This window comes from Notechis scutatus, chromosome 6 (genome assembly GCF_049901735.1).
Source record: "Notechis scutatus isolate UNSWTSFEM ecotype Mainland chromosome 6, rNotScu1.2, whole genome shotgun sequence".
NCBI lineage: Eukaryota > Metazoa > Chordata > Lepidosauria > Squamata > Elapidae > Notechis > Notechis scutatus.
Window position 1 is genome coordinate 55,380,625 of NC_142014.1, and position 14,451 is coordinate 55,395,075.

Genomic DNA, 14,451 nt, shown 5'->3' on the forward strand with positions numbered 1-14,451 from the left:
AGCCTTTATCTTTCTCCAGTGTTAATAGATTTTATTAAGTGCCATGCTGTTCATGATATAAATTCATGCAATTCGGTGCAGATTGTTTTCCAGTTTGATGTACTGGTTAAGATGCTGACCCAGAAAGATTTGAGTTTAGATTTATATTTAAAAAGTCAGGATAATTGGATTTCAGAATAGTAGGTTACAGTTACTAACTATAATTAATTTCAGAAACCGATTAACTAAGCCAAGCACAAACAAGGGCGCTTTAAAAAACCTAAACACCCAAAGTTTTTACTTCACATTTCAGTCCGTTAACGAAACTACCGACTTTCCCACACACAGCCCGGGTACTTCCAACCCCGCCCGCAGCGAATTTGAGCAAACACAGAGCCGAACGCCCGCCCGCCATTGGTGCAGTAAGAAGAGGCGGCGAGGTCAGATTTCCCGCTCGAGCCAATCGCCACCCAGGCTGAACAGTTTCTTCCCTTTCTCTCTTAACCAATAAGCACGTTAGGATATGCTTACTGCTCTCCGCCTTACCCAATCCACTACCATAGTTGTCAAACAGTTTCCTTTCGACAGCCAATCACCACGAGAGTAGTTATGGTTGCGTTCTAAAGCTGCGTCCATTCGTCCAATCAGCTCCCGGAAGATCGTTCCGTTTTTTGATTCTCCAGGGTGGCCGTGAGGGGCTCTGCGGGGGGTGAAGGTGAGAGGTGGGGAAGCGGTTGCCCCGGGGGCCATTTATTATGATGATTATTATTATTTTCATGTCGGGGAATAAGGGAGCCCTTAAGAGTCACTCTTCACAGTGGAGGGGAAGGTGGTATAATGAGGACGGCGTGCACGTACAGTATTCAGGGCTTTTCTGCAAGTGGGAAATAGCTGCTGAAGAAATGGAGGTACCAGTGGGAGATTGACAGGCAGGCAGGTCGGGTTTAATTTTCAACAAAGCTGCTTTCTCCCGGAGGAGCTATCCTAATACAGACTAAAGAGAGGACGACCTTGGAACATGTGCAGAATGCGATTGCCTCATCCCTGCAACCGCGTGTCTTAAGTTTGTGAGGAGGTGGAGGGGGGGGGGACTTTTCAGACCAGGAAGTAAGATTTTCGGATAAAAAATTTATTATCAGGACGTTTCAGAAATCCAGGTTAAAGTAAGGGGAGTTGAACGAACCAGGTAGCACTGCCAGGGTAATATTTTGGCAGAAATTCTGATCCTTGTTAAATTGAGAATATTCAGAAAAGTGTTTTACCTTAGCTACAAGTTTGCTTTGGTTAATGCCAAAACATCCAGGCCAAGGAGTTAGTGAGTATAGATTTAAATTAAGACAAGGAAATAAGCTGCACTTCATTTATATGGGGCCCAAAACGATAAAGAAGTATTCTGGAAAAAACATTGGCCTAGCTTTACATTTGTTTGAATAAAACAGATTGGACAGTTAATGGGATCTTAATTTTGTTAGCACACTTTAGTAAATTTTCAAGATGTTGATTTTGAATGTAAAATGATTATTAAAATGTGAAATTCTGGAGGAAATGTATTTTAAAGCAGATACTCCATCTTCTCTCCCAAACCCTTCAACAATCAAATTCACTATGCTTAAAGATGACTGTATTTGCAATACTGCCTTCTTTCTTTATATTTCTAGTTTGTATGAAAGTAGTTTGCTGTTGTGGAATAATGCTGTTAACAAAATTGTTGTGTGGTCTAGATAATATAAGTGTAAAAGTGTTCAATATTAATATCATAGTCATGCATCCTGGCTGTGATATCTCTTTCAAGGCTCTATCAATATTTTATAGACATTCTGGTAGTAGGCAAAATAAAGTAGGCAAAATAAATAAAGTAGGCAAAATAAATGTGTTATGGTTGTCCACCAGACAGAATATATTGGAAATGAATCTCTTTGAATGGCATTGGCAAGTTGTTTAGTATCACTTAACTATTATACCTTATCCATTATTTATAATTAAAATTGTAAATAATTTAGCTTCATTGACTTACTCAGTTGATATAGTAATAATGATGTGCTATTTAAAAAGAAGGCTATTTGTATTATGATATCAATAAGTATATTTCAATAATATACCGGAACCATGATGTCCCAGGACAGAAGGCCTTGCTTTTAGGTAAAAGAAACAGCAAATCAAAACAAATTATTCACTCCCGACTTAGACTATAAGATGGGAAAACCAAGAGAAATTAAGCAGATGTTTAACAGATAATCAGAGTTGGAAGGGATCTTGTAGGTCATCTAATCCAAACCTCCCCCCATCCAAGCGGGAGACCCTACACCATTTCTGACAAATGGGGAGTCCAATCTCTTCTTGAAAGTCTCAAGTGATGACGCTCCCACAACTTCCGAGGGCAAGCTGTTCCATTGGTTGATTGTTCTCACTGTCAGATAGGCTTAGAAAATAAGCCAGATCAGAGAATCTGGAGTTCTTGAGAAATGTCTATAGTGCTTTAAAGACTGGTTCATGATTCAGAAAATTAAAGTCACTTCTTTTCTTTTCATTAACCACAATTCTAGTATGGGCTTTTGCCATTTCATAGTAAAACTAGGCAGCCCATAGTATATATTCCAAATGGAAAAATGTGATATAGCAAGATAGAGGTAAGAATCTGACCATTCTTTCTTTGCCCAGTGGGTAGGTGTGCCCGCAATATATACAGTAAAATAAAAATACCAGCATATTTTAAGCAGCACGTGGCATGTATAAAATACACTGAATTGCAGCAGAATGCAAAGGGTAGCCCAAGTACTATTGGGAGTTATGAGGTAGCCCAAATTGAACACAGCAAAGGTATATATCAAAGGAAACTGTTTTGGGAAATTGGCAATAGTTGGGGAAAGTGAATGGGAAAGGGGGGGGGGGGGGGGGGGGGGGGAGGGGATTTTTTGTGAGGGGTAGTGGTTGTGGTTGAGTTATATGTTTTTTTTTTTGGGGTTTTTTTTTTTAAAAAAAAAAATTTTTTTTAAAAAAGGGGGGGTTTTTTTTTTGGACATTTTACCCATCCCTGGAATCAGTTGGTAAGGGATCAAAATAGCAACAGAATGGATAGGCTAGAGGGCAGTGAAAATGTAGGTAGTTTTTAGGGTCACTGTTTGCTCCTTATGATGCTTTTGTTTGTCTTTTTCCTAGATGGCCCAAAATCTCTTCAGATCATTGTTGTCTACTCCGGTCAAGCGTCTCACGCCAGTGCTTCATCCCAGACCTTCATTGCTTCTGTACAGAGTTTCAGCTCTGCCATGCAGGAGACCCTGGTGTACTTCCTTTGCTTTTCCTGCTATGCCTTCTCAGACTAGGACATTTTCTACTACTCAGGTCTGTTTGCATACTTTTAATGTCCAAGATGAGGATGACTTCCAAGACAGAGTTTTGAAAAGTCAAAAACCAGTGGTGATAGATTTCCACGCCCAGTAAGTATGGTGTATATGACTTGGTTACAAATCTGTCAAATTCCTTAGTGTGCTCTGTATGTATTATAAACTATGGGTTATGCCTCTGGTTACCTAGATGCCATAGGATAACTGAGAAGCTATATTACATTTACATCCTCCTTTTCTCTTACTCGGCAACATAACATTTTAAACCAGTGGTCCTTAACTTTTCCACCTTGGCAGCCAGGCTTGGAGGGGAGGGGGGAGTGTCAGTGGCAGGTGCGCACACACATTGGTGTGAGTGGCAGACGTGCAGTCCTCCACTTGGGCTCGTGTGCGAAGCTCCATTTGTGTGAATGGAGGGCACTCGCATGTGTATTTCCATTTGCGCAAATGGAGTTTCACGCGCAAGCATAAGTGCGCTCTGCTCATGTAGAGCACAAGGGCCCCCCGCTCAGCACAAAGCTACACACAAGTGGCAGGCCCTTGCTCTTGTGCGCAAAATTCCACTTGCATGTGTTGAGGGTGCTTGAGCAGAGGGCACTCTTACTCGCACACAAAGCTCCATTTGCATGAATGAAGCATTCTCTACTCACTTGAGTGGAGCACGCATGAGTGGAATGTGCTTGCTGTAGTGCGCAAAGCTCCATTTATGGCAGTGGATGGCGCTTGTGCTTGCTCATGAAGCTTCACTCGCATGAGCAGAGTCCTCGTGCATAGGGCTTCCTTTGCAGAAATAAAGCTTCGTATGTGAGTGCCCTCCACTCACGAGTGGAACTTCGTGCGTGAGCCTTGGGCTGCCAGTCACGCAAGTGGAGCTTCTCATGAGAGTTTAAGGATCTGCCACTTGCACAAGTGGAGCTTCATGCATAAGCTCAAGGGCCTGTCACTACACACACATGCTTGCCCATCACTCACATGGTCAGGTTTCAAACAGGCCCTGGACCATAGTTTGGGGACCCCTGTTCTACCCATTTGAGTAGAATTAACATTTTAAATGTCATCTTACAATTCTTTTTCTCATGAAACACTGAAAGAAAAGCCATTAGTGTTCTTCAATTTTTTGAAAAAGAAGATGCATATTTACTTTATTGGTACTTGTTTTCATCAAAGCATAGACAGATACAAGTTAACAGAGCATTAGCTAATCAATAAAAATAAGGCACTGTTGCTTGGATATGTTCTACCAATTAATAGATGAAACCATACAGATGTTTTTATAATGCAATCTCATGTGCATTTCTTTATGGGAATATAATCCTCTGGTTATTAGACTCTTGAAACATTTACCGGCTGTTACCTCCTTCCTATTTCTAAATATAAAACAAAGAGGATATGAAAAAAGATGTGAGAGATTATGTAAAATGAAGTGCCGTGTGGCAGAATGGGATACAAACCATGTTGAAGATTCATCCTTTTCTACAGAAGAAAAAAAAATTAAAAGCCAAACAAAGAACTTTCAGAACACCAGCAGGAATAGGTACATTTAAATTTTGACGTACGTTTCCTGCTGTCTAGATTTCTAAATTCTATTGTACAGCTGACATGGAAAACATCAAAAATAAAGGGTCAAATCAGGAAGTACTTCAGTTTCAAAGTGGTAAGGGTAAACTACATATACCATCCCATTTTAATCTGTTTTACTTTACCTACTTGGCAGCTGGACTACAATTCTTGTTAATTTGTCACAGGTGAATGGTGAATTCTATTTAGCAATTTTCTGCCTTATCAATCTTTTGTATTTATTGAGGGAGTGGCAGTTTGAATAGTACACACAAAAGTAGGGATGATAGCTAGGATTATTTCCAAGCACTAAATTCACTCTACAGACTTGTGTGAAGTTATTTAAATTATATACTTTCTTGCAGTTCTGTGTTGCTCCATAATTTTTTTTATTGATGGGCATAGATAATAGAATATTGATTTGGGAGGGGGTTTTGAGATACCTTGTTATATCTGTATTATTCTGCTCCATATGTAATATATTGAAACCATTTTCTGATTCTCTTAGAGTTTTCTTTTTTCATTCTTTGAAACAATGTAAATGCCTTACACAGACTAACTGCTGAATACTTGTTCTCACAACACCCTGCTGTGGCTGTAACATCTGAAAATATCAAATAGTGGCTCAGTGTGCTAAAGCTACTTTCTATAATATGGTATCAGTTTCCAAAGCTACAAGAAATTGTAAATACTGTTGTGATACTGAGAATTTGTTTTGGCAATTACTGATTTATCATACAATGTTTCAATGATATAAGATCAAAATAGCTGCAGCAAAAAACAAATTTTAGTATGTAAAAATAAGATCAAAAATCACCTGGTCAACAATTTAGCATCATATTTTCATTTCTTGTTGATTTTTTTTAACTAACAGCATGTATGAAAGACTTTCCATTATGAAAAATTTACTGTATAAACTATAGTAGCTATAACTAAGAACTGATGGCTTAAACTTCTCTTTCAAACAGCCAAATTAGTATAGAAGATATGAACCTTGTCCCTTACTTGTCCTTGTTCAAATCTCTATTTTGCCTGTTGTACAATATTTGGGAACAAATTACTGCTAAGTATATACTAGTAAAACAAATAGGCATAGGTGGTGCTCTTCTTTCCTTGGTGTGTACATGTATAGAGAAAGATACTCTGATATATAGTAAATTCAAGATTATGAGCTGCCTTGTTAGTTTGGACGACAACTTTATATGCCCTCTTTAATATAGCTTTCCTCTCCTTTTTGGAAAGAAATGTGGGTTTCTGTTGGCTAGAAGGCTCATAAGATTCTGAAATGGTTTTGGTAAATATAGTTTTTTTTTTGTTGCTCTTATTTTGCCCTTAGCATAAACAATATGCAAGAGGCTTAAGAATACCCTGCAGTAAAATATTCTGAGTGGTTTGTAAGCAGCAGCTTTTAAATCTTGGCACATAGACTACCAAACAAAATACGGACTCGTATATCATCTCTTAATGTAACAATCCAGGCATCACCATTAAACCTGATACTTCAGTATTCAGAGGCTTCTTAAAGCAGATGCTTATCCTTATGCTTTGGGAAGTATCTTTTAAAAAAACTGTTGATATTCCTTTTTCCTCATTGAACTCTAATGTCTTTCTTTGTTCTGAGGTGGTGTGGTCCCTGCAAAATCCTGGGTCCCAGACTAGAAAAGGTGGTGTCCAAACATGAAGGGAAAATTCTGATGGCGAAAGTGGACATTGATGATCATACTGATCTTGCCCTTGAATATGAGGTATGTCCCTGCATATTATGTAGAGCTCTAAACTAGTTTATTTTTGTTTGTTCTGATCACTATTTCAGATTTTGGCAAGAAAGAGTAATAGAATCTGTGACTGCTTGGCATATAGCACAAATAAAATAAAAATGAGAAAGATGTACTGGATTACTATTTCCAGAATTTGCACAGTTGCAAATCTAACATACCTAGGTAGGAAATAATAGGTCTGGAATTAAATAAATTGTGGGAGACATAGCAAAATAGTTACAGCCATTCTAGGTCTGAAATCAAGATGCATCCGTAATGGTGTATGAGGCATTTTTTAAAATAGTGAGACATATTGATCTTCATTGTGTGGGAAATTGAACTGAAGAATGACTGACTCATGAAGGAAAAAGAAAATTATTAGGTAGGCCACTGTTATTGGGCTTAAAGTAGCCTTCAAATTGCCTGGGAATAGTGAAAATTATAATTTAGCACTGGAAAGTCAAAGAACATCCCTGGGAAAGGAAATGGAAAACTATTTCTGCATTGTTGCCCCCCAAAAACCCTGCATAGATTTGTCCATGAAGTCACCAGGAGACAAGCTTGGTCCAAATGAGACTTTGGCTTTGTTAAAGCTCTTGGCTGATCTTGTCTGGATTTGGAAATTAAATCACAGTAGTTTGCACCAGGTTAATATTTGACGGAAGATTACCAGGGAATCGGCCAAAGACTAGGCGACTGAGAGATCAAAAATCATGCAGAAAGAATGCCACAGAATCCAACCTCAGGCCCATGGCCAAGAATACTCCATGAACATGTCTGAAATTTCCACATGTTAAGCTCAACTCAGAAAACACTCAACTTTACTATTAAGGATTGGACAAGGAAGAGTTTATAATAACCTCTGATACAAGATCCATAATCTTAAAAAAAAAAATCCCATCTCTAGAAAACAGTAAGATGTAGCAACTCCTTCAGAACAGAGGGGGAAGAAGGGAGCAAGAAATTAATTTTGCTTTCAGAATTCTTTACAAATCTAGATTCAATATTTATGAGCAGCAGGACTTTGCCAGTTTCCACCTGAAGAACTCATGTATTTCTATATTTTGTTTGTGTTGTTATAAAAGTTGAAAGAATGCAGAAGACATACAAATACAAGATGGAAACTTAGATCTCCCTCACTACTCGCACCCCACTGAGGGATAAACATACAGCTCAGCGGTATGCAGAAGGTCTGGGCTTATATCCCAGTATTTTCATTACATGGAGAGAGAAGGAGACCGAGCTCCTTAAAAACGTGAAAAGTTAGTGGAAACGGGCAATATATGCTGAACCTGATGCGAGTGATCCATGACTGCAGTGCAGTTTCATCAGGCAGATCCCTTAAGATCCTAAATCATTTCTTCCTGCTAGGGTTTTTCAAAGTTCCCTTTACAATGCTGTAGATTGTCAACAAATTGCCAGTATACCTCCCACTCGTCTTTGCTGCCCTCACCCACTTCTGTTTACGAGACAGCTGATATCTAGGCCCAAGCATTTCGCAATATCCTTTCTGGAGCACATTCTTTAGAAGAGAGTGAGAGACTCCCCCCTTTGTATGCTTGGAATGCTTGTGCATTCTTGACATAAGTCCTGGCTTGCTCCTGGCTCCAACTTGTCCCAGAGGAGCAACCATCCATGAACTGTTTCCTGATCTAAAAAAAAAAAAAAATCTGCAAGGATTCTTCCTAGAAAGGATACTTTGTCTAGTTTCCAAATTGGGAAGGAGTTTGAACTCCTAGGGACAGGACCCTTTCTCTGCTGTGTTGTCAGAACCATTCTGAGTGAAGAGACCTTTGATTTCCTGCAGATTTATTTTTTACTACAGCCTTGACCACATCTAGCTAGTGTCCCAAACAATGGATGCTCTGAACAGCTCATCTGGAGAAGGGGCGTTGGTACTTACCTGACACGCCCTTTCTCTGTGAGCTGTGAAAAGCATCCATCCCCACCCTTATTCGTCTGGTGGGATGCTATTCCGGCCAAGTATTAGAAAGGGTGAAGGGGAAGAAATATTTCATCACTTCGACTTCGCCAAAACTGGGGACACTAGGGAGGAGTCCCGTGGAGGAGGAGGAGCGTCCTCTCAATTAAAGCCCAGCCTATCAAATGAGCGACAAAAGTATCATCCCAAACAATGGATGCTCTTCACAGCTCACAGAGAAAGGGCGTGTCAGGTAAGTACCAACGCCCCTTCTACTTCAATTTATTTTACAAGGCTTAATTTAACTAAAGAGTCTGAGAGGGTCTTGGTTGTGGAAGACATATACTGATTGATCTATACTGATCTGCACTCAGAAACGGAATAGTTTTAAGCTGCAGCTCGGAAGAATGGTTCCTCCATTCCACAGTCCACAGTCAAAGCTGAGCCACCAGTTTTCCTGTGTGACTTTGGAGCAGTTTTTTGTAAAGCCCGATTCTCCCTCTGCAAATGAAATGGGAATTTGGCAAAAGGAGTGCCGAGCCCTTGCCTCAACCTCTTTTATTTTATTTGGCCCAAAAAAGACAGAGATAAAAATGAACGTAATTAGAATAGTTAAACTCTTGCCAGAAGGGAGGGGTGCACTGGGATGCATTTTGAGGGCCTGTTTGAAGTATTAGGGCTGAACCCTAGAGGGCACTGAAGGACATCGGACAAAACTGAGTGATTTGACTGTTAAACAATTTGTATTTCTTTTTTAAACCCATCCTGGATTACCATGGGGTGTGGCACCCTTAAGAAATCAGCTTGCATTGGCCAGCAGAGGAAAAGCAGAGACTAGTAAAAGCAGGCCTTTAAGTCTGGGGTTTGACAGATTGCTGATGGTAGCAAGATGCTGGGCAGCTGAATGCATATTTGATGAGAGAGCGCATTCCAGGGAAGAATAGCATACAAGATAAAGATGGGACATGACCCCTGTCTAAGATAAGGGTGCCAGAGGAGCTGTGGAATGCATCAGCCTCTTCTGAGATTTTTTATAGATTCCTTCAATTCATTCTCTGCACGCATAAAGGGCAGGGGCTGGGTTACAGTTAGGGGGAGGGGCTAGCTTGTGGTTTTAAAACTTTCCCAAATTACACTCTTTGACATCAGCTTGTTCAGAGCTCCTTGGGCATTTCTCTTACTGTATGTCTCGTTGGTAATAAGACATTTATATTGATAGGCCAATAAGATTTGGGGTTTACAAGAAGGGAGGCGAATCAACATTGCTATTTGGCTGTGTTGTGTGGCTATTCAGCATTGTGCTGCAGAAGTGCAGAAATTTAAAGACACAACGAATCAGTTCATGCGTGTATGAATTCATATTTGGAGCTAAGTTGTTTTTTGCTAGCTGTTGTGGCTAGTTTTTGACTAGCTGAGGCTGTGAAGTTGGACAAGAATAGTACAGGATAGGATAGGCTTCAGTGCTTAGATCCTCCCTGTGAGAAACAGAACTGTGCAAATAATTTTTATTTATTTATTTATTTATTTATTTTTGTCAATTGCTTACAAGATAATAGGTATAAGTAAAAACATACTTATGAATACATGGATACATATAAGAAAAATAAAAAAATAAAATAAAATAAATAATAGGACAGGGATGGTAGGCACATTGGTGCACTTATGCATGCCCCCTACAGACCTCTTAGGAAAGGGGTGAGGTCAATAGTAGACAGTCTAAGGTTAAAATTTTTGGGGTTTGGGGAAGAAACCACAGAGTCAGGTAGAGTATTCCAGACATTGACCACTCTATTGCTGAAGTCGTATTTCCTGCAATCAAATTTGGTGCAGTTTACCTTGAGTTTGTATCTATTGTGTGCTCTTATATTGTTATGGTTGAAGCTGAAGTATTCATTGACAGGTAGGACATTGCAATGTATGATTTATATACCATGCTTAAATCAGACCGAAGACGGCGTAATTCAAGGTTTTCTAGTTCTAGAATTTCAAGTCTGGTGGCATAAGGTATTCTACAACGAGTAGAGGAGTGGAGAACTCTTCTTGTGAAATATTTCTGGACTTTCTCAACTGTGTTAATATCAGATACGTAATGTGGGTTCCAGACTGATGAGCTGTATTCGAGTATTGGTCTAGCAAATGTTTTGTATGCTCTAGTTATTAGTGTAATATTATGTTATTAGTTATTAGTGTAATATAATGTTTGTGTCTGATTTCACACTCTTGTTTTTAAAGATGATACTGTTTTCATGTTTCTGAAAACTTGCCTAGATTCATTTTCTCCTCACTCTTTTGTGTATCTCATTAAAACGAGCTAAGCATAAATGGATCTCCAAAATTGTCTTTAAAATCACGGGCAGAAAAAAATTGGATGGATAATTTCTGTGGACTTTTCCAGGGCAAAGAGAAATTCTCAGAGGATTGTTTAAGATATGACTCCCCTTTTGTGGTGATAGCTCAATTTCTGAAAATGCAGTGGGAGGATGTTCCAGCATGATGTTTTCCCTTGGGATTGAATTGAAGTGTGGGAAGCCAGGATAGCTGTAAATCACCAGAGAGATGATTGCACAATGAAAGACAAGACATTATGTACATGTCCCTTAGCTACTTTTTAAGCTAAATCAATGAAAGAATGTCATATTGCGTCTATGAGAATTTTTTCAGGACTTCATTTTTAAAGAATTTCCAAGCCAAATTCTTTTTCATCAGATTGTATGAAAACACATGAGACAAATATAGAGGGAAATATCTTCATTTAGTACTAGATAAAACCACTGTCGGGGAAGAGTGAAGAAAAATTACTTGGTATAGTAGCAGTGTTTCTGGCATTGTTGCTATATATATATAACAGTATTAGCTGCTGAATCAAAAATGGCAATTTTGGTCGAGAAATAACCAAGGAGTGAAGGAGGAGCTGCTTAAAAGCTTATTTAATCGTAACTGTCAGAGATGATCTTCCTTAGCCTTTATCCATTCAATAAGCTCCGTAACACTCTGCAGTTGGGATTCCAGGACTTGTGGTAAAATTCAGAAGTAACAGGCAACCATGTTTCTCTGCACCTACACATACCATATCACAAAAACAGGCTACCTCATCATCTCTTTTGAAAAGCTTCATTTCAAAGAGTGATGATATCCCTTTAGACTTAAATAAAGTGTAGCCTTCTCATCTTTACTCAGCAGTTTTAAATCCTGTTCATTCCAGTTGTGGAAAAGCAATGTATTTTTAAAATTAGTCAGTTTTCTTCCTCTGAAAAATACCATTTTTTACTTGAAGATCTCTCTGTGCTTAGTAAATAGCATGAACTTGATTTAAAATTGATTTGTTAATCGAAAATGGGTTTTCTGGTCCTCTAGAAAAGAATCTTTTCCAGGTTGGCCTCTTCAGGTGTGTTGTGTTGCAACTTACAGCCTGTGCCAGGTGATCACAAATCTGGACAGCACCAACTTGGGGAAAAGCTAGTGGTTAGAATGACCAAGCTGGGATGGATTTACTAACATCTCCGAGTTAGAATATTTGTATCCCTTTATGTAGAAGTCTTGACATAAAGTGGACTTTAAAGACATTTTCCAAAATGAAGTTCAATACTGCTAAATTTTCAGGGAACTTTCTAACAGGAAGAGTTAATCATTCACCTTTCAATATATCCTTTGTTTTAATGTTTGCTTTGCCTCTCAAAATGATGTTCACAGGTCAATGGAGCTTAGCTATTATTGTGCTTATGCCTTTTCTTTTGTGCTCTTGTTCTTAGGTGTCAGCTGTACCCACTGTCTTAGCCATGAAGAATGGTGATGTGGTGGATAAGTTTGTGGGAATCAAAGATGAAGATCAGTTAGAAGCTTTTCTCAAAAAACTCATTGGACCCTGAGCAGCAAGGACAGTTGTGTTCTCCAAGCCAAGGCTTTCTCCATTTGTCCTTTTTTAAAAACACACACATATATATATACCTGTTTCCTTAGAGGGGAATGGGAGAAATTGCATAGTTGGACTAGCATCTGTTTTTTGAAGCGAGTGGATGATGGCTGCTCCCCACTTCTTCTGGGGAAGTGGTGCTAGTAGCTCCTACTGCGGTGAAAAGGCTGGTTGCTCTGTGATAGAGAAAGACTGGAGATTACTGCCTACTAGCAGATGCCCGACGACAAGAAAGTCTTCCTAATATAGCAGCCTCTTCTTAATGTGCTTTCTCATGCATATTGGAGAAACTTCCCGTTCCTGTCCAATGTAAAACTCAACATGGTTAATTATTGCTGCTTCTGGCAGCAGCAGTTCTGCTTCATCTCTGCAGCATTCCTCCTTTGTTTAGTGGTAGGTTGAAATCATTTGCAGTTTGTGACAGTAGCCTCAGTGCCTCTCCTGCTGTCATCTATTAAATTGGGAGAAACGTTGATTGATTGGAGCCTTTTTATTAGTAGATCTATAATAAAAATAGCTTTTAATTATTCCATTGTCTATTGGTATAGAATTCCCCTTCTGCAGGAAAATAAAGTTGTTCAATATAGCTTGAGTGGTATAGGGTGGAATATGGAATATGAATAAGGAAGAGTTTGGCATTAAACCTTTGCTAGTCCACAGACACAAAGCCTTTTGTGAGAAGAAACGGTTCCCCTCCTTTTTGCCTAAGCATTTTATCTCCAAACATATTGGGGGAAATCAATGCATTAGAAGTACTTTTTTAAAGAACCATTGAAAGAAAATAATTTTTCATGCCACTTTCCACTCATTTTTAATCTATTCTCTATAAATGATAAATCAAGTCAAATTTAAATTTCACAATGTTTTAATTTAAGGCCAGATGTCCAATTTATTTAGATTTTGCTATGGATTTTTACATTTTCATAAATTATGGGGGGTACTGCTAGATTGTAACATTAAAGAAATTAGTTAGGTTTCCTTTATTGATTATAAGGAAGTTGAGCAGAAAAATTCATTTTCTCTTCTTTAACAAATAAAATACCTAGTAGAAAGATAGCATCTCTGAAGCGTCCTTGCATTTTAAATATTAAAGAAATTAAAAGAACAAAAATCCAACCACCTGGTGCATTTAATAAATTCAGTTATATCCTTATTGCTTCTATAGATTTTTAAACGATATGTCAAAACTCCAGCTACTTATGGGTAGAATCCAAACTACCATGGATCTATTGAAAGTGAAATGCTTCAGTTTGTTTCTCTGTCATCTGAGATGGATTTTTTTACACCCCCTTCTTTTACTCAGCAATAGAACATAGAAATATTTTAGTATTGGTCATAGAAATATGAGAATGGTCAGAGGTTGCCTTCACACATTACTACAGAGCATTTTCAACCACATTAAGATGTCTCAAGTCCAATTCCCAAAATTCCCCAGCCATCATGCTGAGAAATTCTGAGAGTCCAAATATATATTTACCAAGGTTGAAAAATATTGCTACAAAGAATAGTGTGACTTGTTAATGTGTTGTTTGAAACCAGCCTTATAAAATGGGTGGGCGACCTATGGCTTCCTGTGCTCTTCAAACCCAGCCAATAGTTTATTTAGCAAATCATGGCAGAGGGTGATAGGTCAACAGTATCAGTAATTAATGAATTTATGAAGACTCTTAACATTGTCCTTTTTGTTGATGTCCTAGATTAGATGGACATAATGTTTTAAACAGTCTCAAAATGGAAGCAGATTTTGCTCTATTTCTGCCTTGTTCTGTTACACATTTCCTATAATAATAAGGATATTAGTCTGTGCCAGGATAATGCATAAAAATGGCTCCTGTTGAAGAACAGGATGTTCTGTGAGCTTGTCATCAATCCAGTAAAGTTATTCTAAATCTTGCAGAAGTTCATTAAATTTTGGGGGAGTTCTAGTCTGGAAATAGGTTGATTTTAAATCAGGGACAACTAACAAAAGGTCCCAAGTTTCATGCA

At 38.5% G+C, this 14,451-nt stretch overlaps 1 protein-coding gene across 3 annotated transcripts; it reads left to right on the forward strand.

Moving 5' to 3' along the window:
* The first annotated feature begins 514 nt into the window (after positions 1–514).
* On the forward strand, positions 515–12,940 carry TXN2 (thioredoxin 2). 3 transcript variants are annotated; one of them, XM_026694938.2, is made up of 4 exons: positions 515–694; positions 3,136–3,413; positions 6,499–6,622; positions 12,305–12,940. In XM_026694938.2, the coding sequence occupies exons 2-4, from the start codon at positions 3,136–3,138 to the stop codon at positions 12,419–12,421; spliced, it is 519 nt and encodes a 172-aa protein (XP_026550723.1). In that variant the 5' UTR covers positions 515–694; the 3' UTR covers positions 12,422–12,940. The 3 variants fall into 3 exon arrangements, with proteins under 3 accessions (XP_026550723.1, XP_087824480.1, XP_026550722.2); XM_087968354.1 differs by lacking the exon at positions 515–694 and adding an exon at positions 697–916; XM_026694937.2 differs by lacking the exon at positions 515–694 and adding an exon at positions 756–887.
* The last annotated feature ends 1,511 nt before the right edge of the window (positions 12,941–14,451 follow it).

Coding starts and splice junctions, on each gene's coding strand:
- TXN2 (XM_026694937.2), top strand. CDS start 756: ATGTCGGGGAATAAGGGAGCCCTTAAGAGTCACTCTTCACAGTGGAGG. Junction 888..3,135: donor TAGCTGCTGAAGAAATGGAG/GTACCAGTGGGA, acceptor TCTTTTTCCTAG/ATGGCCCAAAATCTCTTCAG. Junction 6,623..12,304: donor ATCTTGCCCTTGAATATGAG/GTATGTCCCTGC, acceptor TCTTGTTCTTAG/GTGTCAGCTGTACCCACTGT.